This window comes from Phacochoerus africanus, chromosome 5 (assembly GCF_016906955.1).
Source record: "Phacochoerus africanus isolate WHEZ1 chromosome 5, ROS_Pafr_v1, whole genome shotgun sequence".
In the NCBI taxonomy this organism is placed as follows: domain Eukaryota; kingdom Metazoa; phylum Chordata; class Mammalia; order Artiodactyla; family Suidae; genus Phacochoerus; species Phacochoerus africanus.
In genome coordinates, this window is record NC_062548.1 from 116,484,278 (window position 1) to 116,503,463 (window position 19,186).

General features: G+C 52.6%; 2 protein-coding genes across 2 annotated transcripts; one reads left to right on the top strand and one right to left on the bottom strand.

The window, feature by feature from the left end:
* Positions 1-4,185: 4,185 nt before the first annotated feature.
* Positions 4,186-8,239, bottom strand: TCF23 (transcription factor 23). Its single transcript, XM_047782431.1, has 3 exons — positions 7,807-8,239; positions 6,863-7,105; positions 4,186-5,102 (listed from the first exon to the last, which is right to left on the bottom strand). Exons 1-3 carry the CDS (start codon positions 8,026-8,028, stop codon positions 4,923-4,925), a joined length of 645 nt encoding a protein of 214 aa, XP_047638387.1. The 5' UTR covers positions 8,029-8,239; the 3' UTR covers positions 4,186-4,922.
* Positions 8,240-17,013: 8,774 nt separating this feature from the next.
* Positions 17,014-18,207, top strand: PRR30 (proline rich 30). Its single transcript, XM_047782822.1, has one exon. It carries the CDS (start codon positions 17,014-17,016, stop codon positions 18,205-18,207), a length of 1,194 nt encoding a protein of 397 aa, XP_047638778.1.
* The last annotated feature ends 979 nt before the right edge of the window (positions 18,208-19,186 follow it).

A 19,186-nucleotide genomic window follows, 5' to 3' on the forward strand; every position in this document is an offset into this window, starting at 1 on the left:
GGAATCTGTGGTGGACAGGGAATTCTCAGGAGTGGGGAGGGGCCCAGAGGAGCAAGGACAGGCTGAAGGGGGTGGGGCAGGGGTGCGCTCAGGGCCCTGGAGTCTGGAGCTCAGGGGCCTCCTGGGTGTCTGGGACAGTCAGGCTCCTTGGCTGAGCTCCAGGAGGTGGACGGGGGCTGGGGGCTGGGCGCCTCAGAGTGTACCCTGGTCACACAGCAGGAGCCTCAGGAGCACTTTGTCCTCAGGGGGGATGCGGGGCCGGACCCTGAACCCTCGGACCATCTACCCAGTGTGGCCGAGACTCCTGGCCCTCTGTCCACATTCGGCCAGGCTCTGCCCCGTCCCCAAGCCCCTTGTCTCTCTCTCTAAGGCCGGGTTCAGTTCACCGTGTCTGTCCCAAGCAGAGGGTGGAGCTGTCACATACAGAGTCATGGAGGTGGGTAAGAGCTTTTCTTAACCATCACCAACCTATTTTAGAGCAGAGATTCTAAAATTTTTGGTCTCAGGGAGTTCCCATCGTGGCTCAGTGGTTAATGAATCCAACTAGGAACCGTGGGGTTGCAGGTTTGATCCCTGGCCTTGCTCAGTGGGTTAAGGATCCTGCGTTGCTGTGAGCTGTGGTGTAGGTTGCAGACGTGGCTCGGATCCCGCATTGCTGTGGCTCTGGTGTAGGCCGGCAGCTACAGCTCTGATTAGATCCCTAGCCTGGCAACCTCCATATGCCTTGGGAGTGGCCCAAGAAAAGGCAAAAAGACAAAAAATAAAATAAAATAAAATTTTTGGTCTCAGGACCCCTCTGCAGTCTTAAAAAACCAGGGCTCTAGAAAGCTCTTGCTTATGTGGGTAATTTCTTTCCTTCTTTCCTCCCTCCCTCCCTCCCTCTGTTCGTTTTTCTCTTTCTTTCTTTCCTTCTTTTTTTCTTTCTTTCCTTCTTTCTTTCTCTCTTTTTTCTTTTTAGGGCCACACCTGCAGCATATGGAAGTTTCTAGGCTAGGGGTCGAACTGGAGCCATAGCTGCCAGCCTGTGCCACAGCAACGAGGGATCTGAGCCGTGTCTGTGAGCTATGCTGCAGTGCACGGCAACGTCAAATCCTTTACCCTCTGAGTGGGGCCAGGGATCTAACCGCATCCTCATGGATACTAGTTGGTTTCATTACTGCTGAGCCACAACGGGAACTCTTTTATTGGGTGATTTCTATTGACACTTACCATATTAGAAATTAAAATAGAGACTTTAAAAATATTTATTTAAAAATAACATTAACCCCCTATATGCAAATATACATAACATTTTTATGAAAAATAATTATTTCCCATGTTGGAAAATATGTAGTGAGAACTGTTTTATGTTTTTGCAGAGATCTTTAATGTCTGAGAGCTGGATTCTCCTGTCTGCTGCTACATTCCATCTGTTGTTGCCCTATCACATGTCATCTGGCTTCTGGAAAATTCTATCACACTCCCGAGAGAGAAAGAGTGAAAAAAGGCAAAGAACGTCTTGCATTATGAAAATAATTTCAGCCTCTTAGAGCACCAAAAGGGCCTCAGAGACCCCTGGGGTTCTCAGACCACACTTTTCGTATCTCTGATCAAGAGCAAATGTCAGCATATTTTTTCTGTAAAGGACCAGAGTTCCTTTACAGAAACTCTGTAAATATTTTAGGCTTTACCATCTGTTGCAGTTATTCAACTCTGCCTTTGTATCAGGAAAGTAGCCACAGATCGTGTGTAAACAGTGTGACACTATCCCCACAAAAACGTACTGACAAAATCGGGGGCTGGATTTGGCCCACTGGCTACAGTTTGTCTTAAACACCAAACTTGCGGGGGCCCTGGGTTTAGGGCTTGGGCCACAAAAGGGAGACGGCAGTGCCATCTGACTCACCCTAGCCAGGCTCCTTCCGGGGGAAGAGAAAGGGAGTTTCTCAGACGAGACTAGATTTTATATTTCTAATTAGTCTAGTTCCCAATTTAGTGACATCTGCCGCCTCCGCCTTAATTCTTAGAAGCCAGCTCTGTTTCCCCACAGCCCATATACACCTCCGCCCTGTAATTCTGCTGCCCCTCAGAAAGCACGTCCAGCACAGGCACATCTAGTCCCGGGGACACTGTCCTTGACACCCCTGCCTCCACCCTCACCCCGAGTCATGGGCACTGGGGATGGGGGGGTACAAGATACCCAAGTGGACCCACCATCCCTCTCATTCCTGAGCCAGGCCCCCCGGGTGTCCTTTTGTCACCTGTTTCCTTTCGGAGCTTCTTTCCTACATACCCCTGTTCCCGGGGTCTCCCAATGGGAAGGTATTGGCCTTCCTCTGCTGCAGAGGAAAAGGGGTTACTCCTGATTCTGGTTCATCTGTGAGTCTCTGACCTGATATTGCCTCTGGTTATTCCCATCCATCCTCTGGTTTTTCCTTGGGCTCTGCCTGCCCCTTTGCAGCCCTTTTGCTCCCTGGCTTGCCTGTGCTGGGTGCTGTCCAGTGTGGGGAGACAGCCTCTGGACCCCACGAGGACTGTCCAGAACACTAAGGAAAACAGCTTTGCCTGAAAAGATCCCAAGGCCGATGTAGAAACGTGTAATGATGGCACTTGCCCTTCCACAGCCCTCCACCAGCTGCATCCCTCTTTCATTTTTTTTTTTTTCCCTTTTAGGGTCGCACTTGCAGCACACGGAGGTTCCCAGGCTAGGGGTCGAATTGGAGCTGCAGCTGCCGGCCTACGCCACAGCCACAGCCATGCCAGATCCAAGCTGCATCTGCAACTCACACCACAGCTCACGGCAATGCCAGATCCTTAACCCACTGAGCGAGGCCAGGGATGGAACCTGCATCCTCATGGATGCTAGTCAGAATCGTTTCTGCTGAACCACAATGGGAACTCCTGCATCCCTTTTGGTCCTCCTTGACTCCGATGCTGGGGTGCTATGGTTCCCCTCTCCCCAAAGTGTCTGATATTACTGGGCAAAGGCCGGAGTCCTAGTGGGACAGGAGGAGCATGCCCCAGACTTTAGTCTTTGGAGTTATCCTGGGGTCCTGAGTGCACAGCCAAAGCCTGCTTTCCCTGTTTCATCCCCAGGGAGAGACCGTGTGCCATGAGGAAACTCATCTGCTCCTCTTCCGACCACGTGGTCCACTCAGCAGGGGAGATACTGTTATTTGGCTCTAAAAATAGAACATTCGAGCTGGACTTTTATGGTCTTGGGAAGAACAGTCTGCTCGTGCCCACCCACACCTGGTCCCTGCCCTGCCTGGCCCCGTCCAGCTGCCCAGAAGCAGCTCTGCACAAGCTCTCTGGGCCCCTCAGCGGAGACTCGATTTATGAGTTTGGCCTTGGCTGAGGCCTACTCCCCATGGCTTTGAGCCACGGTCCAGCTGCCCTCCCCCGTCTCATGCAGCCGCGGCTGGGACATTCTGTGTCTCTTTTTCGGCTTCCACCCCAACATGCTGAGTCACCCCCTCAGCCCCCTTTCCCCTGCCACCCCGGCCAGCCCTGGGGAGGAGGAGCAGCTCCTCACGCCAGCCCTCAGACCCCCACCCCTCGCACCCAGGCAGCCAGAATCTCACTAGTCCTCCCGATGGCAATGGTGGCTTCTGTATAAGGCTTCTGTCTAGAGTTTTGTGGGACTCTAGTTGGCCTGGCCCATGGCCTCCCACTCCGAGGCCCTGAAATTCAACCACAAAGTGACTCCTTCTCTGTCCGGACTTCAGGGGCCACACCTGCTCTGGAAAGTCGCTTTCTGGAGGTCTAGCCTCTGTGATTCTTCCTCAAGCTCTTTCTTCAGGGCCAGAGATACATTCCACTGAAGTGTTATCAGCCTTCTGGCACCCGCGGCAGGACCAAGGGAGAGCCTGGGAGGGCAGCGCCTGTGGGGAGGAGCTGGCCCCAGAGAGCTCATCTGTAGACAGACTGTAGAAATAACTCCTGAGCCAGTGGGGCCTTCGGCCAACATCGTCCCAGGAGCCCAGAGAACCCAGACCTATCTGGTTTGTCCTGGAGGTTAGGTCTCTGACATAGTGAAAGATGGGAAGTTTTATCCCCTGGAAAAGGTGCACTTTCTCCTTCTAAGGTCCTTCAAGGATGTAACTGAGTCTATCAAAAGCTGCCACAGGCACGGCCTTGAGGTGCTGCCGGCTTCAGTGCCGGTGGAGCTGCCTCTGGGATAAGATCTCACACGAGACAATGAGGACTAGGTCAGTTTTCTCCGATTACTGGAAGGTAAGCAAGGCAAGCTTTAGGGCCCAACCTGTAACTATCACTCATATCAAGAAAAGAGTGGAAGGATGCAGGGCCCGGAGAGGGAGGAAACGTGGTGATGAGGGGCAGCTGGAAAGGACTAGAACGCGGATTCAAGATTCCTCAGTTTCTCCTGCCTCTGACATCAGGAAAGCCGCTCATGGTGCAACAGCCAAGCACGTTCCCTTCCTCAGTCGTCCCTCTGCCCAGGTGACCCCGGCCCGGCTCTGTTCACACTCACAGCTGCCAAGGGCCTGTGAGGCCCCGGGCTTTCCCATCAGCACCTGTGGCTGCTGCCCACCGGGCCCCCCACCTCTGCACCTGTGCAGCGATGTATGCCTTCTTGCAGTCTCTCCGGGTCTGAGGGAATCTTAGGGGAGAAAAGCAGGGAACGGTGCCCTAACTCACCTTCCTCCCCGATCAAACCCTCTCCTTGCCCGCCGCCCGTGTCTCTGCCATGAAGAGCCAGGCCCCGGGTGACAAGATGAGGATCTGCCCCCTGGTCCTCCCGAGTACTCTCCATCACAGACGTGCCCTCCGCTTTGCCCAGTGCGCGTGCTGGGACCTGGGCGCTGAGCCCGCCCAGGATCCGCTGGGTGAGAGTCAGAGTGAAGATGGGCAGGGCCTGGCAGAGTGTCCAGGTCCCTAAGTTCGAGTCGCAGTCCAGGAGGGAAGAGTGATTGTGACGATCACTTGTCACCAAGTGCTGGTGAGAGCGGCCTGGTGGGAAGAAGAGCATCCGCCTCTCCAGAGCCTTGGGGCCCGGCCTCTGCCTCCTTTGTTCTTTGTCCCGAGGTGGCGGCTGTGGTGGAGTCAAGGCCAGAGCAGCCCAGGCCTCCGGCATAGAGTCGAGATCTCATCGGCCACTTCTGCAAGTCATGGGGGGGGGTGTGAGTAATGCTCATGAGGGCCACCCCTCCTCATCCTTGGCACCCAGAAGCCTAGCTTCCCTCCCTGAGACCCTCTCTCCTGCCAAGACCACTCCATGACAGTGGCCTCGGGCTTACTGCCACTCATGGCCTCACACATTCTCCTGACCACCCGAGCCTGGCTGAGAGGCAGAGGAGGAGCGGTTGAGGGGAGCAAGGCCTCAAGAGGAGCCCCCTACGGTGGGGAGCGAGGTGGATGGCTGAGCTGGCAGCAGCTGGGGGCTGGGCAGTGGGGAAGGCAGCAGGAGGGCGAGGAGAGGCTCCTTCTGACACAGAACAGCCCTGACCCCGCCTGTTGACCAGTTCCCACCCAAGCGCCTCTGGCCCCAACACCAGTGCCCTCTGATCCGTCTAAGCAGGGACCTCCCAGGATTGCCTGTCCTTCCAGCAAGAGGGTGGACAGTCCCAGAAAATGCCAGGTTGCCTCTGCCCCGAGGTCTGCCTTCCTCCTGACAGCTCCTGCCCCCAGAGCTGAGGGTCACTGCCCCTGGCTAGTACCCCAGCCCTCCAAGCTGCCGGAGTCCTGGACGTAGCCGGGCTCTCGTCCCGCCTTCGTTCTTCAGCGTAGTATCCACATCCACGTCACGCAAGGGCCTTGCCTTGGCCGCACCTTACAGCTAAGGAAACGACTGTGCCCCCACTGGCACCTCCGAGTTGCCCCTTTGAGTCTCAAAGTCTTGCCTTTTGGTTGTATTTGATGAAAGAAAAAAATCTCAAGTTTCAAGACATTTCAGAACTATGGCGTTGAAGGGAGAGAGGTGGTGACAAGAATCCTCCATAAAAATAAAGTTGCTGTCCTCAGAGGGAAAGGCGACCCTCCGTTACACCCACTACGGGGCACCCTCCACCCCCACCCCCGGGGCCTGCTTAGTGGCGATGAGCCCGGGCGGGGTGTGAAGTCACACGGTCTGGGGTTCAAACTGCATGCAGCCACCTAACCCCCCTACACTTTGGTTTCCTCATCTGTCAAGTGATCCTCATTTGGTTCTTTGCGGATTAAAAGATTAAAATGCACTAAAGCACTCAGTCTAGCTCCTGGCGTTACAAATACCATTAGCTGTTCTTGCCATGACGATTACTGCTAATCATACTTTTCCTTCGTGATCTCATTCCATACCCTGAAAGTGAATTCAGACTCACATTATCTTCCCTTGCACGTATAATAAAACTGAGGTTCAGGAAAGGTAGGGGGCAGGCTGGGAGGAAGGGCCCCCCCCCCCAGCCCCCGCCGCTCCCCCACCCAGCTTGGTGGCTTCCGGAGTGATGCGTTCTTAGACCTTTGTTCTCCCAGAAGGAGGTCCCTCCTGGACGGGAGTCCAGAGGACACCAAGGCACTGTACAAGGGCGTGATGCCCCTGGGACCTAGGACTCTCCCGGGTGTGGTTTCCTTTCCCAGGTCCAGCCCTGGAAATGGCCCCCTTTTCACTTCTACCACTAAGTGCCCAGGGTCTCGGGCCCCCTAAGAATTTCCCTCCTCAGGGGAGGAACCACATTCTCCCGAAGTCATTTCAATCATCACCCCACTGCATCTCATGAGAAACACAGGGTCAGCCCCGTCCCAAGAGTCAGCCCCAGCTGCCCTCCCTCTGAGCAAGCAGGAAGGAGCCGGCTCCAACGTCAGCTCTGCCCAGGGCCGGGGACCTGAGTCCAGCTTCCCCCTCCCCAAGCCCCTTCCCCAAGGCCCCGGGCGTGTGACCTACCTTGAGAGGGTGCAAGTAGCGAAGTCCACGCAGGAAGGGTGGCCAGGCAGGGCCGGGCATCTCGTGGCCGAGCGTGCGGGTGAGGTGGGCTATGTAGCTGGTGGCCAGCACCAGCACGTCCAACTTGGACAGCTTGGTGTCGGGTGGCACGGCGGGCAGAGTGGCTTGCAGGGCCAGGAAGGCCTGGCGCAGCGTCCTCACTCGGCTTCGCTCCCGGGCTGCGTTCTCAGGACTGGCCTCGTTCTGCACAGAGGACCCCGGGTGAGTGGGTCAGACCGGATCCCCGTTGCCTCCGGGGGCTAAGAGCAACCTAGGTCAAGGTCTCCTGCCAGAGGAGCAGCACGCGGAAGGGCAGAGACACAAGGGTCTTATCCCCTTTGTCAGCGCCCAGCCTGGCCCCATTTTGCATCAGAGGGAAGAGAGGAAAGACCTTGCCTGGGCTCAGAACTCAGAATCCTGTACCCTTTCTCGTCCACCACTGTGCTTCCCTGGCCCTTGCTCCATCCACACCTAAGTCTGAATCCTGCTCATCAGGAGGCCCTGGGGCCCTCGGAGCACACGGCCACACCCTGCTCTGCAGGGCTGATGAGGCCCCGCCAGGTCCCGAGATGAGGAGGCAGCTGAGGAGAGAGGAGAGGACAGCACGACACGCAGGCCCTGCCGCTGGCCGCTTCTCTGGGACCTTGGGAAACGCATCAATCCTCGGTGCCTCCGTTACCTTGAGAGAAGTGAGCTGGGCCAGCTCGCCGAGCCACCCTCTGGTTAAGACCAGTTCTGACTTCTCCCAGTCACCCAAGCATGGAGCTTTGGAGTAGAGGGGACCAGGGTCCCCTCTCTTGGGCAGGACAATAACTGTGAGTGAGGCTCTGCCATCCGAGGTGACATCGAGGCCCCTGCAGCCCCGGCCTCCCCCAGCTCCCTCTTCAGGGCTCGCATGTCCTTACCCGGCCACGAGCCAGGCTCCTGGCCCTGGACCCTCGGGAGCTGGGGGCAGCTCCGCTCCATCTTTGGCCGCTCCAGCTGGTGTCTTCCCACAGGTCCTGCCCTGTCCTGCTCAGGCGGCTCCTCTTCCTGTCGGTGCCTGCTAGCAACCTCGGCGTGGCCTTGGCCGGGCTCTGCCCCACTCCGGGCATGGCCAGTGCCCCTCCGGCCTCCCTCTGTGACATGCCACACCTCTGAGGTGTGGCGCTGCAGCCCCCAGGGTGGGAACACGGTGCCTGAGGGAGCCCTTGGGTTCGTTCACGCTAGCGGGGCAGGCTGGTCATCCAGCCAGCGGCGTCTATATCAGAGGGAGCCGGCGCCAACTCAGTCCTGCTCCGCTCCTTGCTCTGGGAAAACCGCCCACCCGGCACAGCCCCCGCGAAAAGCCTCCTGACTGCTTCCCAAGCAGCAGCGGAGGGGTGGGGGTGCTGGATGCTGGGAGTGGCCAAGCCCTGGGAGGAGGCCGCTGCTGAAGAAGGCAGGAGGGGAGTTCCCGCCGTGGCTCAGCGGTAATGAACCCAAATAGTGTCCGTGAGGATGAGGGTTCCATGCCTGACCTCTCTCAGTGGGTTAAGGATCTGGTGTTGTCGTGAGCTGTGGTGGAGGTCAAAGATGCAGCTCAGATCCCGCATTGCTGTGGCTTTGGCGATGGCTGGCAGCTGCAGCTTCGGTTCGACTCCTATGGAAGCCTGGGAACCTCCACGTGCCACATGTGTGGCCCTAAAGAAAATTTAAAAAAAACGAGAAGAGGGTGGGAGGAAAGGAGCTTCCTTCCCCAGCTTTGTCTGACCCTGACTAGTCCTGGGATGGACCTGCAGCTTCAGCTTTGGCACTCAAGTTCATGGAAGGGCTCTGAACTTCCTTCCCTGTGCGAGAGGCCTGCCTGCTCACACCCCTGAAAGGACCTCCCCGCCCCCCGCCCCCCCCCCCCCCCCCCCCCGCCAGTGAACATGCCCTTACAGCCACGGGCACTACTTCTCATAGCCCAAACATGCCTGCTATTTCCAACTAACTTAATGCTTTTACTTTGAGCTTTCTGTCCCCCTGGAAGAGCTCCCTCCAGCTCTGCTAGGGGAAAGGCTGCCCATCCTTTGGGCAATGCTCAAAAGATTAGTGAGGATTTCTTCCAACCCCACAGAACCCAAAGCCCACGTCTCCCTGTGTGATTTGTACCCCGTTTTATGCCTAATCACGCCCTGGCTGGCTTCCTAACACTTTAGTATTCTTAGATCAGTACACGCCAGGCACTGTGCTAAGTCATTTATATGGATGATCTTATTCCTCAGATCAACCTTTCCAGAAAAAAAAAAAAGACTCTTATGTTGTCATTTTACAGGTGGTAACTGAGGCATCGGGAGGTGAAATAACTGGCTCAAGGTCGACTATCTAGTAAGTGATGGGGGTGGATGAAAGCCCAGGCGGTCCGTGGGACTTGGAAGGTGGCCCCTCCGCCACCCTGTTCTGCCTCGGATGGGTTACTCACATTCCTGTTCCCACGCTAGACGTGAGGTCTTTGAAGGGATCAGGATGTTGGCTGAGCTAGGAAGAAGCAAGCTGAAGGAAGAGCAAGTCTGTCACAGTCACCCCTGCGTGCCCTCAAGTTACCACCTCTGCCTGCAGCAGCAGCCTCCTGCACATCCCTTAAGCCCCAGTCTTGAATCCAGAGGAGCCAAACTAAGCAAAGTACAGAGAGGACCGAGAAACAAAGGTGGATGCACATCCAGAAAGAAGGGCACTCAGCCAACCAGAAAGAAGGGAAAAAAAGAAAATTGACTTGAATGTCTATCGATAAGGAAGTGATTAAGTAAATCTGGGTATATCCATGGGGTGGAATGAAATGCTGTAATAAGAAGCAGCCTTGGGAGTTCCCATCGTAGCTCAGTGGTTAATGAATCCAACTAGGAACCATGGGGTTGCAGGTTCAATCCCTGGCCTTGCTCAGTGGGTTAAGGATCTAGCGTTGCCGTGAGCTGTGGTGTATATCGCAGACTCGGCTCGGATCCCGCCTTGCTGCGGCTCTGGTGTAGGCTGGTGGCTACAGCTCCGATGATTGGACACCTAGCCTGGGAACCTCCACATGCTGTGGGAGCAGCCCAAGAAATGGCAAAAAGACAAAAAAAAAAGAAGAAGAAGCAGGCTTCTGCATAGGGACATGAAAAAGCTCTCTGAGATGCCTAGTTAAGTGAAAAAGAATTAGCTGTTGATCAATATGTATAGTAAGATCCCAGTGAGAATTAAAAAAAAAAAAAAAAACAGGAGTTCCTGTCGTGGCGCAGTGGTTAACGAATCCGACTAGGAACCATGAGGTTGCGGGTTCGGTCCCTGCCCTTGCTCAGTGGGTTAACGATCCGGCGTTGCCGTGAGCTGTGGTGTAGGTTGCAGACGCGGCTCGGATCCCGAGTTGCTGTGGCTCTGGCGTAGGCCGGTGGCTACAGCTCCGATTCAACCCCTAGCCTGGGAACCTCCATATGCCGCGGGAGCGGCCCAAGAAATAGCAACAACAACAACAACAACAAAAACACCAGCAAACAAAATCTGTATGTATAAAGATTCATGTTCCCATGTGAATATATAGAAAGAAGACTGAAAAGATGCACTCCTGGTAATGTGGTTTAAGAAACGAATCCGACTAGGAACCATGAGGTTGCAGGTTCGATCCCTGGCCTTGCTCTGTGGGTTAAGGATCTAGCGTCGCTATGGCTGTGGTGTAGGCCAGTGGCTACAGCTCTGACTGGACCCATAGCCTGGGAACCTCCATATGCCACAGGTCCGCCCCCCCCCCAAAAAAAACAAACAAAAAAAAATTTAAAAAAAGAACTCCACATGCAACAAATTGGTGCACAGCGTCATCTTTGGGCCCCTCAGGAGCTCTTGCTGGCCTCCCTGCCTCCCTGCCTCCTTCTCCCTTCTTCCCTCCCTCTCATCCTTCCCGTTTTCCTTCCATCTGTTTTCCTTTTATCATAGTCCCATTATTTTTGCCTATCATAGGCTCCCATTCCTAGACCACAGCCACAGCAACTCGGGATCCGAGCTGCGTCTGCGACCTACCCCACAGCTTACTGCAATGCTGGATCCTTAACCCACTGAGCAAGACCAGGGATTGAACCTTCGTCCTCGTGCATACTAGTCGGATTCATTAACCGCTGAGCCACAACAGGAACTCCTGATTTTTTTTTTTTTTTAATGTAAGATTTTTAAAACATGCCCAGGAGCAGAATGCTAGGTATTCCCAGCATGCCATTCAGAATGGCCACAGAGTCTGCACAGCTAGCAAAGCTGCATGTGCCCTAGAGTCTCACATCTTCACCATTGCCTGGTATGAACCAGATTCCTAACTACTATCATTGAATAGCTATAAAGGGCTATCTTATTTATAGGGGCTGCTTGTTTATTTATTTAGGCCTTGCCTGTGGCATGCAGAAGTTCCCTTGCCAAGTCGAACCCGCACCACAGCAGTGACCCGAGCCACAGGAGTGACACCACCAACTGCTAGGCCATCAGGGAACTCCTATAAGTGTCGTTTTATTTTATTTCATTTTTTAAAATGTTGATTGCAGCCGTATATATTTATTTACCTATCTTTTTAGGGCCGCACCTGTGGCATATGGAAGTTCCCAGGCTCAGGGTTGAATCGAAGCTGCAGCTGCCAGCCTATGCCACAGCCATAGCAAGGCCAGATCTGAGCCGCATCTGCAACTGACACCACGGCTTACGGCAACACCACTGAGCAAGGCTAGGGATAAAACCCGCATCCTCACGGATACTACTCAGATACTTAAACCGCTAATCCACAATGGGAATTCCAAGAGCTGTTTTAAATTGCCTTTATCTGGAGTTCCTGTTGTGGCTCAGCAGAAATGAATCCCACTAGGAACCATGAGGTTTCGGGTTTGAGCCCTGGCCTCGCTCAGTGGGTTAAGGATCCGACATTGCCATGAGCTGTGGTGTAGGTCAAAGGTGCAGCTCGGATCTGGCACTGCTGTGGCTGTGGCGTAGGCTGGCAGCAACAGCTCCAATTAGACCCCTAGCCTGGGAACCTCCATATGCCAAGGGTGTGGACCTCAAAAAAATAAAAAAAAAACAAGAGACAAAAAAAAAATTGCCTTTATCTGATAACTGATGAATTGGAGCATCCCTTGTGTGTGGAGCTTGGTAGAGATTCAGTTTTATTTTCTCCATATAGAGAGACTGTTTCCCCAATGTCACCTACGGAACAGTCCATCCTCTTCCTCTTTCATTGCAGCTCTCACTTTGCCATGTATTAAGTTCCTATATTTATAAACAGGTTAATTCCTGAGCTGTCTGTTCTACTGATCCTTTTGCCTGTGTTTGAGCCAGTATCACTACTGCTTTTATTACTATGACTTTGTAACTTGTCCATATTTTGTGGAATAAAATTCCCCTCTGACTCATTTTTCAGAATTTATTTAATCATTTCTGAACCCTTATTTTTCCATATAGGTTTTAGAGAAAGTTTGTTGAGTTCCTACAAAATTCAACTGAGGAGTTCCTTCGTGGTGCAGTGGGTCAAGGATCCAGCATTGTCACTGTAACGGCTGGGATTGCTGCTGTGGCATGGGTTTGATCCCTGACCATGGAACTTCCACATGCCCCAGGCATGGCCCTCCTCCTCAAATCCAGCCAAAATTTTGATTGGGATTTAATTGAATCCATGAGTTAATTTGAGAAGTATTGCCATCTTAATACCTTGAGGTCGATCGTGTTCTAAAAACATGGAATACTTCTCACTTTATTTCAAAAATTTCTATATCCTTTATTATTTGTATAGTTTACTCCGGAAATGTCTGTGTATTCTTTTTAATTTTTTGTCTTTTTTTTTTTAAGGGCTGCACCTGTGGCATATGGAAGTTCCCAGACTAGGGGTCAAATCACAACTGCAGCTGGTGGTCTACACCACAGCCACAGCCACACAGGATCAGAGTCGCATCTGTGACCACACTGGATCCTTAAAAGTTATGATAAAGTGTACCATTTTAACCTTTTTTTTTTTGTCTTCTTAGGGCCGCACCCTCAGCATATGGAGGTTCCCAGACCAGGGGTCAAATCCAAGCTGTAGCCGCCGGCCTACACATGGCCACAGCAATGCCAGATCTGAGCAGTGTCTGTGACCTACACCACGGCTCACGGCAACGCCAGATCCTTAACCCACTGAGTGAGGCCAGGGATCGAAACGGCATCCTTGTGGATACTAGTCAGATTCGTTTCTGCTGAGCCACGACAGGAACTCCTTAAGCATTTCGAAGTATACAGTTCAGGGGCATTGATATTGTTGTGCAGACATCACTGCCATTCATCCACTGAACATTTTTCACATTCCAAAACTGAAATTCTACACTTGTTAAACAAGTCCCTGTTCCCCCTACCCCAGTGCCACTGAGCTTTCTATCTCTAAGAATTTGGCTATTTTAAGTAGCTCATATAGGTAGAATCATACAGTAATTGTCCCTTTGTGACTGGCTTATTTTACTTAGTATGTCCACAAGGTTTATCCATGTTGCAGCAAGAATCAGAATTTTCTTCCTTTTTAAGGCTGAATAATATTCCATTGTATGTATTTATCACATTTTGTTTATTCATCTGTTGATGGGCATTTCCGTCTGTGGGCTATTGCAAATAATGCTGCTATGAACATGCATGTGCAAATATCTCTTGAGACTCTGCTTTTGACTCTTTGGAGTATATACCCAGAAGTAAAATTGCTGGATCATGGAGTTCCCGTCGTGGCTCAGTGGTTAATGAATCTGACTAGGAAGCATGAGGTGGCGGGTTCGATCCCTGGCCTTGCTCAGTGGGTTAAGGATCCAGCATTGCCATGAGCTGTGGTGTAGGTTGCAGACGTGGCTCGGATCTTGCGTTGCTGTGACTCTGGCATAGGCTGGCGGCTACAGCTCTGATTCGACCCCAAGCCTGGGAACCTCCATATGCTGTGGGAGCAGCCCAAGAAATGGCAAAAAAAAAAAAAAAAATGCTGGATCATATGATAGTTCTGTTTTTAACTTTTTGAGGAACTGTTTTTCACAGTAGCTGCACCATTTTACACCACCACTAGCGGTGCATGAGAGTGCCAGTTTCTCCGCATCCTCTGTAACACGTCATTTTCTGCTTTGTTTTCGTCTACACCTGCCATCTTGATGAGTGTGAATCCATATTCATTTAAAGTCTCCATTTCCCTAATTTTTAGCCTTATTATTTTTATTTTCTTCCTTCTCATGTCTTCAAGATTTCCCTATGGTTCATTTTCCAAATTCTGGAGAAGAAAGCTGGGTTGGTTTGTTTTTTAAAGTTTATGGTGATCTGCTAAATGATAAGAGGACGACCAGAACAAGAAGTCTTAATCATCATAAATATTTTTGCAGCCTCAAAAATACATCAAACAGCAACTGGCAGAAATGTGGGAAGAAATAGATAAATCAACAATGATTGTTCATTTTGATACACCTCTTTCAGAAACCGACAGATTAAACAGAGATACATAGCAGAGAAACTGAATTATAATTATTAAACTCAAATATTAGATATATCCAAAAATAGAGGACCAACAGTGGACATCCCTGGATACAGTAAACATAGGAAGAGTACCAAGGCCAAGTTTAAAATTTTACTCTTAGAGGGGGTCACTGTCCTGTAGAGCAGAAACCAGCAGAACATTGTAAATCAATTATAGTTGAATAATAAAGAAATAAATAAAAATAGAATTTTACTCTTATATATTGTTTGGATTTTGTATAACGGAATTTGTTATTATTTGCATACTTCAAAGAATAATAAGAACTAAAAGGCAAAAAAAGCAATAGTGGTTCAACTGGCTGGCTCACATTTTTCTGCCATAATACTATGTCAAAATCCTGATAAAAATCAATATACACAGGGGTTATTATAATTCCCAAGCTAGAAAACTCAGTTTTCAACGTGGGAAATAAGAGTAATATGAAGAGATTTATGTAGAACGTACTTAAGGACTATACTTGAGTATAAACAAGCACTTGGGAATCATGTGAATTGCATTTCTGAATTGCAAAAGGAACTCACAGTGCGTCAGAACAGAGGTACGCAAATTAATTTCTTTCTTTTTTCTTTTTTTCTTTTTTCTTTTTTTTTTTTTTGCCTTTTAGGGCCACAACTTTTTTTTTTGGGGGGGGGGGTTGGTGTCAGGCCACACCTGCAGCATATGGAAGTTCCTATGCTAGGGATCAAATCGCAGCTGCAGCTGCTGGCCTACACCAGAGCCACAGCAATGCCAGATCCGAGCCGTGTCTGTGACCTACACCACAGCTCAGGGCAACGCCGGATCCTTAACCCCCTGGAGTGAGGCCAGGGATCAACCTACCTCCTCATGGATGCTAGTTGGGTTCGTAATCTGCTGAGCCACAATAGGAACTCCCTGTACACTCTAAATATATTCCAATTTTGTGAATTACACCTCAATAATGCTAAAAATAATAAAAACTGATTTTTTTTTTTGAAAAGCAAACATATAAGCATATCCCAAGGGGGAAAAGATATGCAACTTCTCGGAAAGCAAAGGAAAACAGGAAGTTGAAGGGAGGGCCCCTCCCAGACAGGCTGTACAGTTGGGGCGAAGCCTGGAGGGAGGAGCTGGTGAGAATGGTAAAGTGTATGGGCAGAGAGCAGGGTGGGTGGGGGCTAGGCCCCAAGGAATTTTGCTTGCTTCAGTTTTGTTCATTTGGACAAGGGCCAGCTTTTGGATGACCCCTGAGAGAAGGTCCTAGAGCTTTGAGGAGGGGAGTCTATGATGTCAGCACCTGACCTTTGTGACACAAGCACTAGATGCCACGGAGAACTATCCTCAGGAAATGGAGCTCCCGGCTCCCAAAGGGGGCGGCCACGCCGCCCCTTAGACAAAGTTCCCGTCTCCCAGAGGCTTTCACCACCTGGCCCCACTGCTGCTGCTGCTACTGAGCGTGCCAAGCCATCTTAGCTGGGGCCAGGCTGAGCCAGAGGACACCAGCATTAGGGAAGCTAGGGATTAGGGCAACCCGTGGACCAGGAAACCAGGATGCTGGCAGAATCTCTGATTCAGGTTTAGGAGACCAAAAACCTGTCACAGAAGGCCTCCGCCTGGCTGAAGGAGGATCTAGGGCAAGGCTCAGACAGAAATCTGGGTGAGAGTGAGTGTAGGGTAACTGATGCAGGGGCAGAGGGGTGTATCCACCATTGCTGACTCTGTTCCTCTCTCTCCCAGGTCCGCTCATCACTGAAGTGCCTTGAGAAACGCAGCCCAGAGGAACCCTCACTGGTGAGAGCTCAGCACCAGAACAGCCTCCCTGCCTAGTGTGACCTCAGGCCCCATCCTCTAGGCCCCCTCTTCTTCTTCTTCTTCTTTTTTTTTTTTTGTCTTTTTGCCTTTTCTAGGGCTGCTTCCCGTGGCATATGGAAGTTCCCAGGCTAGGGGTCTAATTGGAGCCACCAGCCTACACCAGAGCCACAGCAACGCAGGATCTAAGCTGCATCTGCGACCTACACCACAGCTCACAGCCATGCCGGATCCTTAACCTACTGAGCAAGGCCAGGGATCAAACCCACAACCTCATGGTTCCTAGTTGGATTCGTTAACCACTGAGCCACGACAGGAACTCCGAGGCCCCCTCTTCTAACGCCATCCTCCCCTCCTCCCTCCTTAGCTCTCGCCTTCTCTGGAGATTTATGCCATCTCTTCTGACCCCAGAGGGGATGTGGATTTGGGATCCTGGTGAACCAGCCAGCCTTGTACCTAAGCCAGAGCCAGAAACGAACCCGTGCTCCCAATATCACGGGCTCTGTTTCTTTCTTTACAGAACCTGTGGGCTGTGTCTTCCTCCCTGGCCCTCCCAGATAACTGCTGCTGCGCCTTGGCTCCCAAGAGGCTGTTCTGATTCTCCATTCCCCACATCCCTCATCAGTGGTGGACGGCAAAGAAGTGAGAGGCCGAATTTAGAGCCAAGCTCCTCCTGAACACCTAGAGAGTCTGGTGCTACAGGTGTCTCTTTGGCTTGCTACCAACAGCCACACCAACACCAGGCTGGAGCCACGTTCTGTGCACAGAAGGCCCTGATTTCTCAGCCACTTCTGGCCTCAGAGATACTGGTCCTGCTTCCGCCCAGCCTCTCCTCTCTGGTCTTGATGCCCCCGTCCTTTCTGGATTCAAGGCAATGTTGCCTCAAAACAAGGACCAGGTGCTGCTACAGAAAGCAGCATCCCCTGGGCACCCCCCTCAGCTCCCCTCACAGCTTGTGGACTCTCTTCCCTGCAACCTCCAACCTCAGCCTCCCCAGCGATCCCTCCGTCCCGGTCACCCACCCTGCTCCCCTCCCCTGCGGTCCCACTCGGCTGGCTCCCATTTCTACTCTTCTGACTCAAATTCTGACTCTGTCCTACACCCCTACTCTTGCTCTCTCCCAAGTTCCCCCACTTTCTTTCATCAGAATTACCCGTCTCTCTCCCTGCCTTGTTCTTCCTCACCCTCCCGCCTCTACCCCTCTCCTACTCTCACTCACTCCTCCTCTCCCTCTCAGCCCCCCAACTCTCTCCCTGGCTCACACTGCCGGTCTCCTTCCCAGCCCGAAGACTTGCCCAGCTCCACTCTCACCTGCTGGAGCCCCAGCCTACCTTCTCGTGGGGTCCTCTCTAACAGCCAAACATGGCCCTCGCATCAGTACAGGGACACCAGGTCCCGTGGGGTGGAGGGGGGGTGCGTGGCAAGCGAGAGGGACCCTGCAGAGTTCAGGGACCCAGGAGCCCTGGCCCAGGTCCTGGTGGTCCATCTGGGGCACCGCCGTATTGCCCACGACCTGCGGCTACTGCTTTTGCAGCGCCTATGGCTAGGCAGAACCGGCCAGGCCCCCGTTGTGGAGTATCCTATATGCTTGGTGTGTCTTCGGCCCCGAAGCCCCTCTTGCCCCAGCCCCAGGTACAGGACTGGACCCAGGCTGCTTGCTTTCCCCCAGCTACTGCCCTGTGCACCGGGCCAGGAATCCGGACCACTCCGCATAGGCATTGGCTTTGGCCTTCGTCTGCCTCGGGGCCAGGCCAGGGCCTTGCACCTGTTGCCAGAAAGAAGGCCGGAGGAAGTAGGGCCTCAGGGCGAGGCTGCTCAGGCCCGTGGGTGTCAAGCCCAGGCACCTCAGGCCCTAGCAGCTCAGGCCTGGGCAGACCTAGGCCCAGGAACCCCCTCCCAGCCCGGGAGCCTCAGGTCTGTAGGCCCTCAATCACCAAACTCCACGCAGTTTTCAGGGTCTCCAACTCAGGCACCCAAACAGGCCACTGTCTGCCTGAAGCCCAGGCCTTCTTCTGCCCCAAAGAGGCCTGCCTCTCCAGAACCCATTCACGGAAGGTCACCACCCTAATTCTGGACCCACGGAGGCTCCCTGGAGTGCCTCCTCTGAACCCCATGGTCCCTGCCAGGCCCCAGATCTCAGGGAGCCCCCAAAACACTCTGAAGGGCTGGCTGGCTGGAGCTCAGGTGTGTTCTCCAGTCCTGAATCCTGGAAGCCCCTTGTGGAGTCTGCTCTCTCCTGGCTGAAGGGGACCAAGCGCTCCTGAGGCCCCACTCAGCCTTCAGTGAATCCAATAAAGCCTGACCCTGCAACACTGGTTCTTGTGTCTTGCTGAGCAGATACAGTGCAGGAGGGCTCTACCTTCAGGGGGACCAGAACCCAACAAGGGGTGGGGGAAGAGTCAAAGGAAAACAGAAGGGCCAGGGAGAGTGGATGCCATGAACCTGAGGAGGGCAAGGGACCCACATGCATCTGAGATGTGCAGAGGGCTCTGTCAGGCCCTTCACACAATTCAATTCGGTGGACAGATAATAGCATCCTTAGAGATGAAGCCACTGGGCCCCCTCCTCTCACTGCACCTTAGGTTGTAAGGACTCAGGCCCATGTGGCCAGGGGAGCAGCAGGAGGGGACTCCTTGCAGGGAAGGGCAGGCCTAGCGTTCACACGAAGAAACATAGCACACTTGAGGCAGAATATTAACTCAGGTAGTCAGTGTAGGAGCATGGGCTTCCACGCATTCTGTGATATTAACGTGTGTGGCTTAAGGGCTCCAGCGAGTAACATCCCCACAGCCCTTGTTTATTATAGGGAATGTACCTACCCCCAGATGGACATTAATCTCTAACCCCCGTGACTAAATTTATGGGAAGAAGAGGGCAAAGAAACCATGAGACTTAGGGGACATTTCCACCCCTAGGACCCTATTGGACAAGAACTGATATAGGTAACTTAAGCAAGGCCAAGGAGAGAAGACCGCATCTCTCTGGGCCCCACGTTGGTACACCGCCCCCCCCAACTTTAAAGAATAAAATCCCCTATAGGACAATAG